This window comes from Copadichromis virginalis, linkage group LG18 (assembly GCF_057382275.1).
Source record: "Copadichromis virginalis isolate Kocher_CV1m ecotype Utaka linkage group LG18, C_Virginalis_male_GT1.1, whole genome shotgun sequence".
Taxonomy (NCBI): Eukaryota; Metazoa; Chordata; class Actinopteri; order Cichliformes; family Cichlidae; genus Copadichromis; species Copadichromis virginalis.
This window is the reverse complement of record NC_140635.1, coordinates 10,300,917-10,318,588: the sequence shown is the minus strand read 5'-3', so window position 1 is coordinate 10,318,588 and position 17,672 is coordinate 10,300,917. Positions and strand designations below refer to the sequence as shown.

At 40.8% G+C, this 17,672-nt stretch overlaps 1 protein-coding gene across 1 annotated transcript; it reads left to right on the top strand.

Annotated features, from left to right (window-relative positions):
• Positions 1 to 847: 847 nt before the first annotated feature.
• On the top strand, positions 848 to 16,511 carry LOC146687301 (uncharacterized). Its single transcript, XM_085438093.1, has 4 exons — positions 848 to 1,085; positions 4,903 to 5,490; positions 11,333 to 12,088; positions 12,576 to 16,511. The coding sequence occupies exons 1-4, from the start codon at positions 848 to 850 to the stop codon at positions 13,379 to 13,381; spliced, it is 2,388 nt and encodes a 795-aa protein (XP_085294219.1). The 3' UTR covers positions 13,382 to 16,511.
• The last annotated feature ends 1,161 nt before the right edge of the window (positions 16,512 to 17,672 follow it).

The window sequence follows — 17,672 nt, the reverse complement described above, 5'->3', positions numbered from 1 at the left end:
GGAAACCTGCGGTCAGCAGAGAATGAAGACGTCACTTTGCCTTTCTGTCTCCAACCTGAGCTGTCTCTCTGATATATTCATTTCTAATCGTCTCCATTCTGGTCACTCGAAACAAAAATTTAAAAATCTTCAACTGAATATGTACACGTCCTGCACATATAAATTTTACTCTCAGGTGTTCCTAAAACTTAGCAGCTCTCCATTGTGTTGGTGCATAGAACTGGTGGGAATTTAAAATAATCTCTGACTCTGGTTACAACACTTTTAGATGAACATACTGTAATTAATCCAGATTCAAATGTTATGAAAGTGTATGATTTCTTTTGTCGTGTTGCACTTTATAGATGGTCCCTGCAACCTCCTCTCACAGCTGCTGTGTGTGTTGTATTGACGTGACTGGAAACATTGGAAACTTCTCATAAGTAAATGCTTGAAGAGTAAAGCGATATGGTCCCTTTAAGATAAAACCTGAAAATAGCATGTTTTCTCTAGATTCTCGTAAACTTCCTACTTTAGTCTTTTGAAGACTTTTTGTTTTTGGTTTAACAAAAAAAGGTCCAGCAGCCCCAGAAGTGCGGTGACAATATGCGTTGCGCTCTTCTTCGCGTTTTTACGGTATGTGTGTCATCACTTCCGTAAAACGAGAAAGTGTTTATCTCTTTGTACTCATTAAAAACCAACATCAGGCTAACCAAATGCCTGCAGGCTGGGAAGAGCCAGCGGCTCCCGCATCGGCCTGCTTCGCTTAGACGCAGCCGTTAACTCACCTCCCTGACGTGGGACCCACCGAGCCGCTTCTCTGGCTTTAAAGTTCAGCCCTCCTTCACTCCTTGGTCGGTTCACGATAATGTTGAGCAGCGTTGCTCTGCGCTCCCAGATCGCCTCCGTGATTGATGCCTTGTCCAAAGCAGCCGTGGCAGAAATCGCCAAAGTTGTGGAGGATGGCATGGTGGTGCTGCGGCTGGAAATGTGCCAGCGTGAAAACGAGATCAAGAAGCTGAAGAGCAACATCGAGCTCCTGCACGGCGAGCTGAGAGTAACCCAGCAGGCGGTGACCCTGAGACCCGACCACCACGGGAGAGATGGTGAGCTGGACCCGAGCTAAACCACACCTCAACACCCTGTAGCTGCCGTGCTAACCTGGCACCTCTTTGCTGAGGGGTGCCAACTTACTGGTACACTGATGCAAGGTTTGTCAGGGACGAAAATGCACAAATCTCAGTTTTCAAACTTTTATAAAGGGGTTGTGTAAAGGTAGAGAAATACTTTATTAAATTCTAGAGAAAAAATAATATTTTAAGAACAAATGTTTATGTTGCCACGTTGTGAAAAATCCCCCAGCACAAGGCTTTGGCTTTTATTTGCTCTGCAATAATATGGGAAATCGTTCCAGTGGTCATTTTGGATCATTTATCTTTTGGCTGCAGGACATGAGGACCAAAATAGGTCTTTTTAATGAGCTGGCGTGTTTGCAGTTATATAGTGTAAAGAAAAGAATGTAAGCATTACAAAATTGTTTCTCTTCTTTGCGATAAGATATTAGCAGAAGTTACTTAGAAATAGATTTTTGTCCAGATGCCATGTGGACCTTTTCTGGGGACAGATATGAAACACACAAATCTATTTTCTCACTTTGTTGTAGCTCTTTGAGTGATTCGTTTCATTTTGAAGAACATTTGGTACAAATATTTGGTTTGTTTCATGAGTCTCTCCCGCCTGCTCACATAGGTCAGAATAAACAGTATTACTTACACGGGCATGAGTTCAGTGCACCAGTTGTGCTTACTGTATTTATTGCTTAACTGCCATTAAAAACAAGAAAGAACATATTTTAGAAATCTGTCAAAAACAAGTTTAAAACAAAAAATGACTGAATTCACATTTGATTACTCACACTGGAGCTGGCACACTGGACTCCTTTGAGAAGTCGGAAATTAATCAAACAGTTAACCAGTAAAATTAATATTATTTTTTGTTTGTGAATGCAAGTAAATAACAGTAATTTGTCATCTTACTTTAAAAAAGTAATAGTATTGTCTGTTTTTTTTTTTTTTTTTGTAAAATCAAATTGAAAAGTTATTGGATGTCAACAATAGTTATATTAAAAGTATCACTTCAATAAAAGAGCTTGTGGATATGGTGGGTTAACCATTACAGATTGATTTTGGTAATTACTGTTAATTTAGGGCAGCTGTGGCATAAATCTTATATTGGATGGTCGTCTAAAAATGTATTAAGCGCTGTAGCTTTCCAAAATGTACAAGAAGTCGAGATAGTGGTGCTTTTACATATTACTAATATTCACATATTTAGTGAGCTGTACAGCTCATGGATTTGTGGCATAGGAGATAAAGCAGGTTGTCCGCTAATTGCAGGGTGGGTGGTTGAATCCTTGGCTCCTCCAATGAATCCATCAGAGTGAGGGATGGTTTGAAAGCTCTCAGTCAATGGGCAATATTAAACAAATATGTAGGGCTGCTGTCTTGCATTTGCGCAGTATCTCTAAAATTAGAAACATCCAGTCTCAGAGTGATGCTGAAAAACTAGTTCATGCATTTATTACTTCTAGGCTGGGCTATTGTAATTCATTATTATCAGGCTGTCCTAAAAACTCAGTTAATCCAAAAGGCTGCAGTGAGAGTACTGACAGGGACTAGAAAAAGAGAGCGTGTTCCTCTCACACTGGCCTCTCTTTGTTGGCTTCCTGTTAAATCCAGAATCTAATTTTACAATAATTCTCCTCACGTACAACATCGGTTCAGTTCAATTTGATTTATATAGTGCAAAACACAACAACAGTCAAAGGTGCTTTATATTGTAAGATAAAGACACTAATCAAACAACCCGCTTTGAGCGAGCACTTGGCGACAGTGGAAAGGAAAAACTCCCTTTTAAAGAGGAAAAAACCTCCAGCAGAATGTCCTCAGGGAAGGTCGGCCATCTGTCAGGACCAGCAGGGGTTGTCTGAATAATCAGGCCCTGTCTTATCTTAAAGACCCCAATAGAGCAATTGTCTCTCGGATTCCTGGCTTACTTGTGATTCCTAGGATGTTTAAAAGTAAAATTGGAAGCATCCTCTGTGGAACCAGCTCTTATTTTTAAGATTACATTTCAACTTTTCCTTTATGGTAAACCGTAGAGTTAGGGCTGGATCAGTTAACCCCGAATCCTCCCTTAGTTATACTACAATAGGCCAAAGTTGAGTATTTGTTCTTCATCCATCCATCCATCCTCATCCGCTTTATTCGAGGCCGGGTCGCGGGGGCAGCAGCCTAAGCAAAGAGGCCCAGACCTCCCTCTCCCCAGCCACCTCCTCCAGCTTATCCGGGGGAACACCAAGACGTTCCCAGGCCAGCCGAGAGATATAATCTCTCCAGCGTGTCCTGGGTCTGCCCCGGGGCCTCCTCCCGGTGGGACATGCCTGGAACACCTCACCCAGGAGGCGCCCAGGGGGCATCCTTGTCAGATGCCCGAACCACCTTAGCTGGCTCCTTTCGATGTGGAGCAGCAGCGGCTCTACTCTGAGCCCCTCCCAGATGGCCGAACTTCTCACCCTATCTCTAAGGGAGAGGCCAGCCACCCTTCGGAGGAAGCTCATTTCTGCCGCTTGTATCCGCGATCTCGTTCTTTCGGTTACTACCCACAGCTCGTGGCCATAGGTGAGGGTAGGGACGTAGATCGACCGGTAAATTGAGAGCTTCGCTTTTACACTCAGCTCCCTCTTCACCACGATGGACCGGTGCAGCATCTGCATTACTGCAGCTGCAGCCCCAATCCGTCTGTCGATCTCCGGCTCCCTTCTCCCATCACTCGCGAACAAGACCCCGAGATACTTTAACTCCTCCACTTGGGGCAGGAACTCATCCCCGACCCGGAGTGGGCACTCCACCCTTTTCCGGCTGAGAACCATGGCCTCAGATATGGAGGTGCTGATCCTCATTCCCGCTGCTTCACACTCGGCTGCGAACCGTTCCAGTGCGAGCTGGAGGCCCTCACCCGATGAAGCCAACAGAAGTATTTGTTCTTCACTCACCTATTTTCACTCACTATGTGTGGTTATGGGAGACTGCCCCGCCCCACCGAGCCTGTTTCTACCAGAAATTCTTCCTTACAGGGGATCATTTCATTGTTTGGGTTTTCTGTCAATTGCTGTAGATTCTTTACCTTACAATATCAAGCGCCTTGAGGCGACTGTTGTTGTGATTTGGTACATAAATAGAATTAAATGAGGTTTGTAGTAAAAAGCATGTTTAATGCTCGTTTAGAGTATGAAAGCACTATGTAAGTACCTGCCAAATTTAGGTAGTGAAACACGATCATTAGAGGATTGATTAGATTCTTGAACAAAATCCGAAAGGGCATATTTACATTTACTCCAAGATCTCATTAGTTACACGTCATTCACAAGAATAACTTCTGGTTTGTTGAGGCGGATCACATAACACTTTTAGCTCTGCTATTTATGAGGTCCAAAATAAATCTGTGCACCTTGTGAAAAGTTTTAAACTCACGCATGGTGCATAGTGTTTGGAGATATTGCCATGTAACAGTTTTGCAAGTTTTACCAAGGACCTGATTTCAAAACTTGAATAATGTGAAACTAAAGTGGTGCGTGCAGAGTCCATACTCTGCCACGACCAATGTTCTGTTTTTCAAACTTTTAGAACGTAATAACAGACCAAAGTTTAACAAGTTCTTCCTTTGCCACTGCTTCACCTCTCCATTAAACTTCATGAAATGCAGATCAAAAGTTGTGTAAACACAAAATCAGATGAACAAATGGCATTCAACTAATGTCTATCTTGACTCTGGGGAAATTACTTCCTCCGGCTTCTAATTGTTTTGGAATTAAGTTAGTGATGGTTTAATTCAGTTATAACATGCATGTTTATCTTTCTGCAGAAAGCCAGGGTGGTGCTGGTGATGTGAAGAACTCTCTTGAAAATGTGCATGCTGATGATGGACCCGCCACTCTGTCTGTACCTGAAGTGAAGGTCAAATGTGAACCTGTGGAGGAGGAAAATCAACAGGCCAGCAGACAGTCCGACAAACCAGGAGAAGAGCTGCCTCTGTATGAAAGTGGACAGTGGAGATCGACGACACAAAATGAGACTGGACATAACAGCTCTCATTATTTACGTTTAGGACAGAACTCCCTGTCGTGTCTTCCCGAATCGTCTTTGGACAGTGGGCTGGCCGTGTCCTGCAGCAGCTCTGGTGGATTTCAGCAGAACCACTTTGGTCGTGGGTTACTGGGTTATAGTCTGTACCGCAATGCGTACAACACGGCACGGAGGAGGACGGTAAAGAGGCTGATGTTTAAGAAAGGCTTTATCTGTCCGTACTGCGGCAAATGTTTCGAGCGCGCGGGGCATCTCGAGCGGCATAAAAGGATTCACACTGGTGAGAAGCCATACCGCTGCGAGATATGTGGGAGGCGGTTCAATCAGAAATGCAGCCTCAAGGAGCACACAAAGATTCACAGAAGATGTAAGTAAAATGCTTCCTACTATGAGGTTTTTGGTTTGTTGCTTTAAGTTGGATTGTAACCAGCTCTCATCAGTGAAACACTTGGTCAGTTAAAGCTTGTGGAAATGAAGGCAGTGTTCATCTTCAATGCTTTCAAGCACTCAACAACTGAACAAGCAAACTATTCTGAGGGTGCAAGTATAGACACATGACTCCTTTCTTTTTTTGCTGATATATGCCTATGCTCCTATGAGCAAGCTATTGCAGTATTAAAAAAAGGGAGGGTTCAGCAGCCCCAACTATATGCTTCATCAAAGAGGAAATATTTAAGAAGAGAAGAAGAGGGGCCTGAAAGCTGAAGGATCTGCCTCCTATTCTACTTTTTAATCCCTAAGAACCAGAAACGTGCTCTGTTGGGGTGATATCGTATTATAAGGTCTTTAAGATTATATTGGGCCTGATTCTTCAAGACCTTGCATGTGAGAAGAGTATGTATAATGTTAAATGGTGATTATGAGACAGAGTTTTTCAGCTATTTTACAGAGTAACATGAAAGTATTGTAAGTAGGATAACAAAAAACTTTTTCCTGAGAGTAATGAGGTAATGTTTTAGGAAAGCCTGTAAATGAATTACTATAGTTGAGCATAGAAGTTTTTCAGCATCACTTTGAGACAGGGTGTTTCTAATTTTAGAGATATTTCTTGAATGCAGGAACACAGTCCAATCATGATAGGTGTCGTAGATAAATAAATACTAAAAATTGATCGTTTTAGCCTATTGCTAGGTGGTTCCTAAGCAACAGGACATGCCCGAATAAGTCTTTGTGGATCTAAATGAGATGTTATTGTGAACTTAAAACTTTTAAAAGGTGTTATAGGTGCATAGATGAGAATAATTGATCATTTATACCTACCTAACTATTGTTTGGTGGTTGCTAGGCAACATGATGGCATGATATACTTGATAGAGAGATAAACTTTGTTCATGCTGAAAGCACTTTGCTTGTTGCACTTTGCTGTGAAGCTGACAGCTGCTCACCTGCTGACATTCCAGGTTCTGGTTGCCTTGGTAACTCTCTAAGATTGTATGCCAGTCAACAGTTTCCTGTACTCTTATTGGTCCTGTACTCTCATTGGTCCCGTACTCTCATGTTGGAGTCCTGCCCCACTCATAGTCACTTGAAGTCACCAAATGTCATTCATGTTTTCTCCTCACTTTTATCTTCCATGTTGCTTCCATCTTTAGATGTACCTGTCCTCCACGTTTGGTTGCTCAACTCACGATTGTTTAAGCATAGTTGGAGACAAAGAAACAAACAGATTTTGTATAAGAACAATATGTCGACCAATTAGCTTTTCAGAAGCGACCAAAATGGTTAGTGCAGAAAGCTCGTTTAGATGATTTGAGACACAAAGACAAACACAAAAGCTTCTTATTATAGTTTTTCAGGAGCATCAACCACAGTCACAAACTCTGTCCTAGGCAACGGCTCTGTCAGATTAAGCCATTGTTCTGAAGAACTACAAACTGATTGACAGCTCTCCCTACTGGTGGCAGGTTTGGCAAAACAAAAAAGAAATAAATATGACCCTTACATTTAGCGCCATATTTATCATAAAGGTTTGAGCTATTTTCACACAGGAACTTCATACAACGCTAAAAGGGAACCTGTCACAAAATGGTTCGAAGCTGCCTGTTCTCACTTCTAACGCAACAGGAAATCTGCTTCAGAAGGTTTCTTACTAGCAGAAGTACTGTTGATTTTTAGGTGATAATGCCATTCAGGTATGGGACCAAAACTAACTCGAGTGTGACTTCACGTTGACAGATGAAAGACCGTTTGTCTACATCCTCGCATGCAGCTCGTTTTGTACAAAGACTAAAAAGGTTCCGGGTGAAAGCAGCCCTGGACCCAGTTAACTCATTCACTGCCAGCCATTGGCAGTGAATGAGTTAAACCCATTGACTCATTCACTGCCATTGACGGTTATAGACGTCAATGGCAGTGAATGAGTTAAGCTGCTCCTCTGCTTTTCTAACAGTCTGAACATGAGCAGAGAAAAAGTTGTGAAAACATCTGTCGTACATGCTCAAATATTTCAGTAACTGCACAATCATTGTCACTCTCAGAAGGGCCAAAAGACTTTGTGTTACACTTGGCAGTTTTGAGGTCTCCAGTAGTTTGGAGGTACATGTAAATCAGGGTGTTGCTGCATAATGGTGTGTGCACTCAGGCAGTATCCTCCTCTGTTATCGTACTGAAGGAGGTCAGGACCGGTGGCTGTTTGGTTGGTGGGGAATTACTACATTGCTCAACGATTCTTCAGCAGGGCAGGATTAGGGAGGTTCACGGATTTGTGGAGGATCAAACTTGGATGCCTGGGGTCATTGGCTCTCTGCCAGCGTACAGTATTATAGATTTTACTTATAAGAATGAATGAAAGATTAAAGACACATTTAAAATTATATGTAATTTATATGAAACATGTAGAAGCAGTAATTTTATCTTTTAATTTGAAGGTTCATGTCATTCACATGACACGTTAGTAGCTAGTTGTACGCTGTGGTGTGTTATTTTTATCTTCTGTCTCTGAGTCTTGGTTCACAGTTTGAAGTCAGTAAGCACAGGAAAAATTATGTGGGTTAGGTGTGATGACAGTGAGTGAGTGGAGGGGAAGGTGACTTAAAAGGGTCTCAGTGAACAGCAGAGTCCCCCTTCCTGCCTTGTAGAGCCAATTTCTAGCTTTGTGCTACCCAGAGCAAGACCACCGGGCTCTGTACAAGATCCACCGGATATTAGTTACTGAGGTTGAAACCCAGTTCATGCATGTAACGTGACACTATTGAATTGTTCAGTGCCCTTCGAACCTTTAGGCAATTAACCAATTTTCAGCTTATTTTCTGCTGATCTTAGCAGAGCATAGCAAGCAACACCAAGGACAAAAATGACCCTCTGTGTTTGCAGGCAGATGAAACAATAAATCATTTCAGGGGTTCCCTCAAAGTATTTAGCATAGTTGGTAAGCCACCATAACTTTGTGTTCGAGTGTGGCGTCAAATCCAAACCGTTTCCAGATGTCTTCATAGACGACATCATGATTATTGTCAAGCAGGGGTCGCAAGTTTCCTTCCCTGCGGGTGTTTAAAGGAAAGAATTTCTAAAGCTTAAACTACTTGTGTTTTAAACAGCTTAAAGCTTTAACTGCTGATGGTAAAGAAGCAGGAGCATTATTTTCCATACCAACTGATCACTTTTGGTCTCAATTGTTGTTATTATTAACAATAAAAAATGAGTTTTTTGACATTTAACTTAGGGGTGAGCAGAATATTCCTTTCATCCAATAAATAAACAAATTCAAAATGATTAATTTTAATTGCAGTTTCTACACTCAGTTTCCCTGTGGCTGCCAGTGGGGCTCGCTCTGCAGTTTTATACCATTTCTGTAGTGTGAGGTTGAAACCTGCTAACCCCGTGAATATACCAAACATGGCTGCATGTTCTGGCTCTGAAGCCTCTGGAGCTAATTGCACCCACTCAAAATGATGATTACAGTTCCACCAGATGTGCTGCTGTGTGATTCAGAAGCATTGTAGGAGTGACTTGAGGTCTCAGTGCTGCTTAAAATGGAGCCGGGTCTATTTTTGATGAAGACGCCTCAAGTTGCACAGAGCAGATTAGGGAGGCGAGAATCTGGTCAGTTTTCAATATCAACGAACCCCCACCCACAAGACTAAACACTTCATTTCTGGTGTGAACTGACACTCTGAGAAGCGCTGAACAAAAAACTGGAGGTCACAAAACTCCACAGACATACACCTGACTCAAGTTTGAGAACATGTACCAGTTTAATCTTTGGTTTTGTTTGGTTTTTTTTTTTTTTTTTTGCCTCAATAATGACTAAAATGACTTTTGAATAATGAAATTTGCTTATTTTTGATGAACTTATCCATTAATTAAATAACTGGAACACTACAATAGACTTCATAGCAGACCTTAGTCAAACCACCAGAACTGAAGAAGCTTCTCGGATGAGAGGTGAAACGTCTTCAAGCAACTTAAAGAAGTCCAGACGCTTTTCTTTCCAAGCTCCTTAGACCACCATTTTCATCCACACCTCTGAAATTGCAGCGATAGTGAGCTGAGTGTTTTCAGGCGTCATTTTCCCAGCAATGTTTTCTCCAGTTCCTCCTGGAGGTCCTGAGGTGTCCACAGGCCAAATTCTGGCCAAAAACATCTGTGTCATTTATATTCAGTCTGGACAGGAAACCTATATTTAATATTAATTTTTCCACATTCTTGGAGGGTCTTTAAGTGTGCTTTAAATGAAATCTAGTCTTTAATTCAGATGAGGCTGGCACCATTAAAAAAATATTTCCTCCACTTAGTGTTTCCAATTAACCTATCCCCACTAACTGCATGTCTTTGGACTGTGGGAGGAAGCCGGAGAACCCACGCAAACACAGGGAGAATATGCAAACTCCACATAGAAAGACCCTGGCCTGATGGTGGAATTGAACTCAGGACCTTCTTGCTGTGAGGCAACAGTGCTAACCACGGTGTCACCCGATTTAAATCATATTTTAAAACAAATTAGTTATAGTTAAAAGCAATTTGGCATAAAGCCCACCACTGAAAATGCTGAAACAATGCACTCAAAAAAATATCTATCTTTGGATGAACACAATTTAATCATGGCACCTTTTTCCACGTGATTTAACCAAGTACAGTAACCCATTTTAGACCATGTCAAACCAACACATTTGGCATCTGGTGGTTTTATGTAATCAGATTACGTTGGATCACCGTAGCATACTTGCATTGACTTGAAGTGATTGATTTCAGTATGTAGAGTGAAATTTGTTTTAATTCATTCTACACAAGTTAAAAACTTTAGGAAAACACAATGAAATCTTGTTGTTGGAACAACTACTTTGTTAATCAAGGCAATTACTGCTAGTCGTGCTTAATGAACCAATATAGGGGTTGATGATTTCATAGAGACAAACAACCATTTGCACTTACATTCATGGGTAATTTAGTATCGCCAATTTCCTAGCAAAACTAGGAAAGCTATGATTACAAAGCTTGATGCAGAATTTTCTGCACTGTTTTGTCCCTGACAGGTTAAACCACAATAAATAGCGATAGCATACACGTGGTGTGGGTGTAGTTGTCTGCCTCTTAAAACTCCAGCGATTTCCCTGCAGTTTGACATCTAATGTGATCTTGTGAATGTCGTGAGTCCAGGCAACGAACCACTCTTACTAGATTGTATCATGTCATCTTAACAAGTACAAATTAAGTTGCTGAATTTCATGCAGATGCTACATGATTTAATTACGTTCACCATAGAAACATGAAATTATTTAGTTCAAATTACAAGCTTGAATCTTGCACATGTAACAACCACCCAATTTCATTTGTTTGAGTGTGGGGAAGGTACTGACTGGAACTTGGAGCAGTGGCACTGATGATTTGACAGAAGGGTCGTAGTTGGTTTGTGGAGGTCTTGGGGAGATGGTGGACTGACTGACTTGTAAATTGTAAATGGTCTGGCACTTTAATATAGTGCTTCTCTAGTCTATTTAAGAACTCAGTGTGGTTTCTTGTTACAAGCCTCATTCACCTATTTGCATATATTCATGCAAGAGCCTTTTTTTTTTTTTTTTTTTTTTTTTTTTTGTCTAAGCACCTTTTTACTCAACATTGAATCAACAGGGTCAAATATCTATAGATACTTTGACAACTGGATTGGAGGAGTAGTGATTGAATATAAGATTATCCATTCTGAAACCAGAATAAACTCGTCAATGTTTAAAAGGTGAATTACCTTATTTTTCCTCCTCTCTCTGCTTAAACAGGTATTCAGTCAGGACCTGTTGAGATCCAAGTGGCTGAGCAGAAACTGATTCCTGAGGTGAATCCACCTATTGATGCGCATCGCCCTGAAGAAGCGATCGTTGAAGATGCTCTACCTAAGAGTGAGGACATTCTGCCAACACCTGTACAGGTTAAATCTGAGCCTGCAGAGAAGACTATCACACCGCCACCACTCTTTCACGGGGGAAACGAGCAGACAAGAGAAGGAGTTGAAACCCTCGGCGACACCTTCGCAGCGTTTGAGAGAGACAGCCAGCAGTGGATGCCCAGACTACAAAACAACCCTGAGATGGGCAGTACAGAATTTCTTAGCAGCTCGGAGCAAAACATGCCATCGTTCCCCGGGATGGCTCAGTTACTCTCTCCACCAGCTGAAGCTTCTTGTAGCACCTTCTCTTTCCCAGGAAAACCGTACGGTGAACTCAAAAACACCATGATCTCCCAAACGCCCTTTGGATCCTCAGACCCTCTTATGATCTCACAAGAAGGAGGCTTACACGGTATGACAGAGACCTTGATGAATCATGTGCATCAGAGGAGAAGCAGATCTTTTCAGGTAATCAAACCAAAGAAGTGCTTCATCTGCTCGTACTGCGGCAAGATCTTCGAGCGAGCCGGACACCTTGAAAGGCATTTGCGAATTCATACCGGCGAGAAGCCATACGGCTGCCACATCTGTGGGAGGTGCTTCAATCAGAAGAGTAGCCTCAAAGGCCACATGAAGACACACAGAAATGGTAAGGAAGGGGCAAAAGTATCGAACTTCTCTATAACATTATAGATGATTGGAAAAAAGCAGGTACACGTTTTGGTAGCTGGAATAGTGCATTTTTGTTAAAGCTTAAAAACTCGTACTTTTTTCCTAATGAGACACACAGGTTTCACAACATGGTAAGAAATTTATTTCTGAAGAAATTCATTAGGAAAAACAGCAAATTAACAGTATAATTCATTTAGTTTTGGTCATGATAAATATTATAAGTTTATCAATGCTGAAACCAGGAGTCAACTGTGATACAGCTTCCTGTGGAGCGGTTCGTGGCAGCCCGGCGAAAGCCGTGAATAGTTTTTTTTGGTTTGCTGATCATATTTCTATATCCCCATTAAATGTGTATTTTCCACTTTATGGGATCCATATGTGAAAACAACCAGCACTATTGTGTATAAAATTTGTTGGCTAACACTATCTGCTAATTAACGTCTGTTCTTGTTTTTTCTGGAAAGGAGAAAACCCAGATGTGCTGGAGCCCCAGCACATGATGTTTACACTTCCTGATAACCAACTGTTGCAGAACTTGGCAGAATCTAAGAATGGACTACCACCTTTTGAGGAACCCTTACCAGGCCCCACATACGGTGAGACGGCCAGGGAGGAAACTGTTATGGTAAAGCTGGAGCCTAATGGAGAGAATTTTCAGGCTGTAGGTCAGGTAGGGACTGATAATGGCACGGCAGCACCAGATCAAAGTCAGCTGTGGACGTCTGGGCTTGAGAAGAGCAGCGATGCCCCTGAACAAACTGTCTGTGTACTTCTACAAGATGTCAAGTATCACCTCAGTCCTGCTGCCGGAGCCGCGAGTGAGCAGCAGGGATATACGTCGCCGATCAAGGATCTGCCTTTTCTAGACAAAGAAAATGAAGAAATGATGCTCAGTGACCAGTATTCTGTCTTAGGCATGCAACCCAGCAGCTCTGATATAACTCTCACACCTGAGCCACACAATCAGCATATCATACACAAGGTGTCTGTGAGTGATTACAACACAGCGAATGACCGGACTCCTGAAGTGAGTGTTTTTGGATTTAACATGAACTCGTCAACTGACCGTGAGGGAAACTGCGGCGAGGAGTCTGCCACGCAAAACTGCTTCATATGCTCGAACTGTGGCCAAAGCTTTGATAGCTTCGATATATTTCAGAGACACCAGTGTGAGAAAATCACAGAGCAGCCTTTCAGCTGTGAGATCTGTGGAAAGAGTTTTAACCAGATGAGCATCCTGAAACTGCATCTTAAACTGCATGTGGACTGAAATATACAAAAATATGTAAGCATAGCACACAAGTACAGTTATTCATATTATTTATATAAACACTTGTAGTAAAACTCTCAAAGGCTGAATCTGAAGAACAAAATCTTGAGGTAGGTTTTTTTTTTTTTTCAAGCACAAAAATGACCGATCCATCTGACTTCTGTGATATTTTTAAGTGCTCACAGAAATGTTTTCCTGGTGCTTCGAACCACTTCATCTGTTTTTGAATTGATTGAGGAGTGTAATTGCTCTGCAACACAACTGCTCTTTACTTGCTCTGTATTGTTCTGTGCTGGGCTCTTGAGTGCCTTTCACAATAGTGTAATTAATATGAGGAGAGAAACAAAGTTGAGAGTATGGAAGTGTGATGCATTCACTTGACAAGAACAAAAATACACCTGTTTTTTTTTTTTTCTGAATTACAATAATTATCTTGGAAATCCAAAGAAAAACTTGAGATCTTAAAATCGTAAAAGAGGAGAGAGTCTTTGAGTCATATAGTTGATAACAGTACAAACTGTTTGCTGTATATTCAAGTGTTTTTCTGGGATCTCTTAAACATCAACATACAAAAATAGCAGTATCTCCCAAAGTTTTAAATGTGAGCAAAAGTAAATCCATCCATCCATCTTCTTCTGCTTATCAGCTGCCGGATCATGGGGGCGGCAGCCTAAGCAGAGAAGCCCAGACCTCCCTCTCCCCAGCTATCTCCTCCAGCTTGTCTGGGGGAACACCAAGGCGTTCCCAGGCCAGCCGAGAGATATATTCTCTCCAGCGTGTCCTGGGTCTGCCCCGGGGCCTCCTCCCGGTGGGACATGCCCTGAACACCTCGCCCAGGAGGCGCCCAGGAGGCATCCTTGTCAGATGCCCGAATCACCTCAACTGGCTCCTTTCCATGTGGAGGAGCAGCGGCTCTACTCTGAGCCCCTCCCAGATGGCTGAAATTCTCACCCGAGAGGACAGCCACCCTTCATAGGAAGCTCATTTCTAACTGTGTAACACTAAGTGGGGAGTCAGGAATTATCATTACTACTCAAGAAATCAAGCTTTCGTGTTCTTTTGCGATCTTACGTGAAATATGTTTCTTTGGTTGGCACAAACAACTCATTTTTAGCATTTATGCACCTGCAACACTTATTTTCATAAAGGTGAATTATATAAGCCTAGAAAACCACCTTTTAATGGGCTAAAATTACCGATTTTAGCATCTAAACAAAATCTGGTGCCTGAGTTAACCAGCAGCACAGACAGAACAAACAGTGCTGCATGTGCATGGACTGGTCTCACTGATTCAGAAAAACAGGAGCGTTTTTGCACAAATGAATCCATTATGTCTCTGTAGGTGAGAAACATTAGAAGCTGTCAGATGTTCTTGTCTGTAAACGGAGCATTTACTCAGACTTGTCATTCGTTTATGTGTTACTAACTTTTTTTTTTTTTTTTTTAAGTAACAGGCCAAAAACAAATGTTTGATATTTGCAAGCTACTAACTAAAAGCTTTTTCTGTTATTTAAGTGCAGAACTTCAATTTTTAAAAAAAATCTAAACTACTCAAAGACATTTATTTTGTGTCAAAAGTACTTTATTTTATTATAGTAGCCAGTACAGTCCTGTAATCAACCATTACCTCAACCCATATGACATATTAATAGAATTTTAAAGGGCACTGCTTCTTATGTGTCCTTTTACATTTGAATTACATTTTTAAAAGATAGAGAAAATAGTTACAAACATAGATTTCATTTCTCATTATCACATATCAATTCGAAAATATTTGATTGTTTTTATTGGTACAAGTGTATGCATTATTTTAACACATTACATTGAAATTTAGCGTTCTGCTTTTTTATTTGCTGTTCCATACTATAGCATATATAACGAAGCAAGTATACTGGACCAGTTTTTCTAAACTTGGGTTGAGACATCATGCCAATGCTGTTAAAGTAAAATAATTAAATTTTGCATCAGTAAAATAGATTTTAAGATATGGGCTGGTGTGTAGTTCACCCACACAGAGTTTAACTGTTGTAGAAGTTACTGTAAGGTAAGTTTTAAATTTAGTCGAAGACATTCAAATAGTTGCTTTGCAGCATTTTATTTCTGTCCTCTTATGGGCTGCGCACTGAACCTCAAATCACAGTATCTTCTAAAGTTACATGAAATTTGCGCTTGCACTGTAGTGCCACATTCTGCAAGTTTGGTCTTAAACAAGACAAATTACAGCTGGATAGTCTTTAACTTTCCAGTCGAGCCAAGATTTCAATTATGTGACATTTTCCACTAACCCAAAAAAATTTCCTTGAAGAAATTAAAGGATGAGTGTTAATGATGAAGAATCAAAGAGAAGGTTGTGCATTAAATACCTCATTTACATCTATGGTGACTATCAAGAATTTCAAATGGTCAAAGACTTTGAAGTTTCTCTTTGTTTGTTTGACTACCTATACCTACCCACGATGATATTTATTGTGTGAAATGTATTTTTATTTATGACCTGGGTCAAAGACATAATCCAGAAACTAGTTACTAAAGCAGTGTTGAGTATTTTATATAGACAACAGTGTCCTGAATTGTCAGATGGACTTAAAGAGGCCATTAAAATAGCACCGACCAAGCCAACAGAGAGACTGTCTGAGGCAGGTGTCACAAAACTATTTCTTGTATCATATGAGTGCTTCTGGTTGTTCTTTTTTTTTTCCATGGAAATGAAATTCCTAACCTGCCACTGCAGTGTCGATGCCTCTCAAAAGTGCATCACAAAGTAAACCTCTTATAATTTCCCCCCTTCCTTATATGAAGTGTTTTCTGTTTACTTTAGTACAGAGGTTTATTACACAAGGCTGCTGATCAACAATTGCTGAAACCCAAGGCCGTTGTGGAAAGATTTAAATTCACTTTGTACATGAAGTTGGATTACATATTCAAGGATACGTAATATGTGAATAACAAAATATAATTTTCTTTATTTGTATTTTCTAATAAATGGAAAATTCTGTGTTTGAGTTGTGGATTCTTTTCGTATTGATCAGTCTAAGTAATTGCTAAATGTTAAATCTTTCAAATGCTGATTTCTTCCTTCTCTCCATTCTGTTACATCTCCTACCTTCCTCCTAGTCTTCCAGTTTTTCCATATTCTTGGAAAAAATGTAAAACTGGGACCCTGTAGGGATCCTTGAAGGAGCCTAACTTACACAAAATGTATAAGTTCTAAAATCACAGATGGGACCTTTGACATATTTTTTTTTTCTTTTCTTTTTTTTTCAATTACTAAGATGCTAACTCACTAGTTTATAATTTTTAGGATCCCTGGATACGTCTGTTACAGTAACTGCATATTCTAAAGTGGGCCAGTGTGTGACTTGGGAAGATGAATGGCTGATGAGCAAAGCCTGTGAGTTAGTTGAGGCAGACATCACATCGCACCAAGTCTATTTAAGTGTAAAGAATCTTTCTCTCTGACATCTCATGCCAGCATCCACCCTTAGTTCTGGAGGACATTTGACTCATCACTATGCAGTTTCTATGTGTAGCATGTTTGTGGGGAGTAATAAGCTTAGTAATAAGTAATAAGAGAGTAATTAAATTCAGTTGTGTATTTGAGATTAAAATGAGAAGATTTAAAACATGGGCGATGTTACCGTGACTACCATGATCTGTTTGTAAAACCCTGATCTTGAACCCCAATAACGGCATTTTGGTTGTTGCCATGTTGTGTTTCTTAAGATCCTGCCGTGGGCACATTTGGATGAATAGGTGGAGTTTTTAGTTATCACATTAAGGCTTGTGAGATACTGTTATGAAGTGAGTTATTACTTCTAGAGACAATCAACTGTGGCACCAAGCCATAAACATTTTAAATTTTGCTTGCCACAAATGCCCTGTGACAATGCGCACGTGTTTCTTTTGGTTCTTCGAAGTTGGTGTCTGCTTCATTCTGAGTCGAGGGCAGTGGTAAAGGCACAATTCCACAATGTCTTTAAACTGACAGTGAAAGATGGTCTCAATGAAAGTTGGTATTAATTGTGACGCACCACGAGTGGCTGGATTTAGCTTTCTCAAATCTGTTTTGTGTGTTTCAAACTTTTTTGTAAACAGCACACTGGGTGCTGGCAGCTAAGAACAAGAAACTGAGGATACAGTTCACACAGGCTCACCAAAACTGTACAATATGAGGGATGAGTCTTGATTTCTGTTGCAACAATCAGATTTTAGGGTCACAATCTGAGGAAAAATCGGGGTTCGGAGTGCTGCTGGTGGTGTAGCAGTGTGGTCGATCTTTCCTTGGCACAGT

Coding starts and splice junctions, on each gene's coding strand:
- LOC146687301 (XM_085438093.1), top strand. CDS start 848: ATGTTGAGCAGCGTTGCTCTGCGCTCCCAGATCGCCTCCGTGATTGAT. Junction 1,086..4,902: donor CGACCACCACGGGAGAGATG/GTGAGCTGGACC, acceptor ATCTTTCTGCAG/AAAGCCAGGGTGGTGCTGGT. Junction 5,491..11,332: donor CACAAAGATTCACAGAAGAT/GTAAGTAAAATG, acceptor CTGCTTAAACAG/GTATTCAGTCAGGACCTGTT.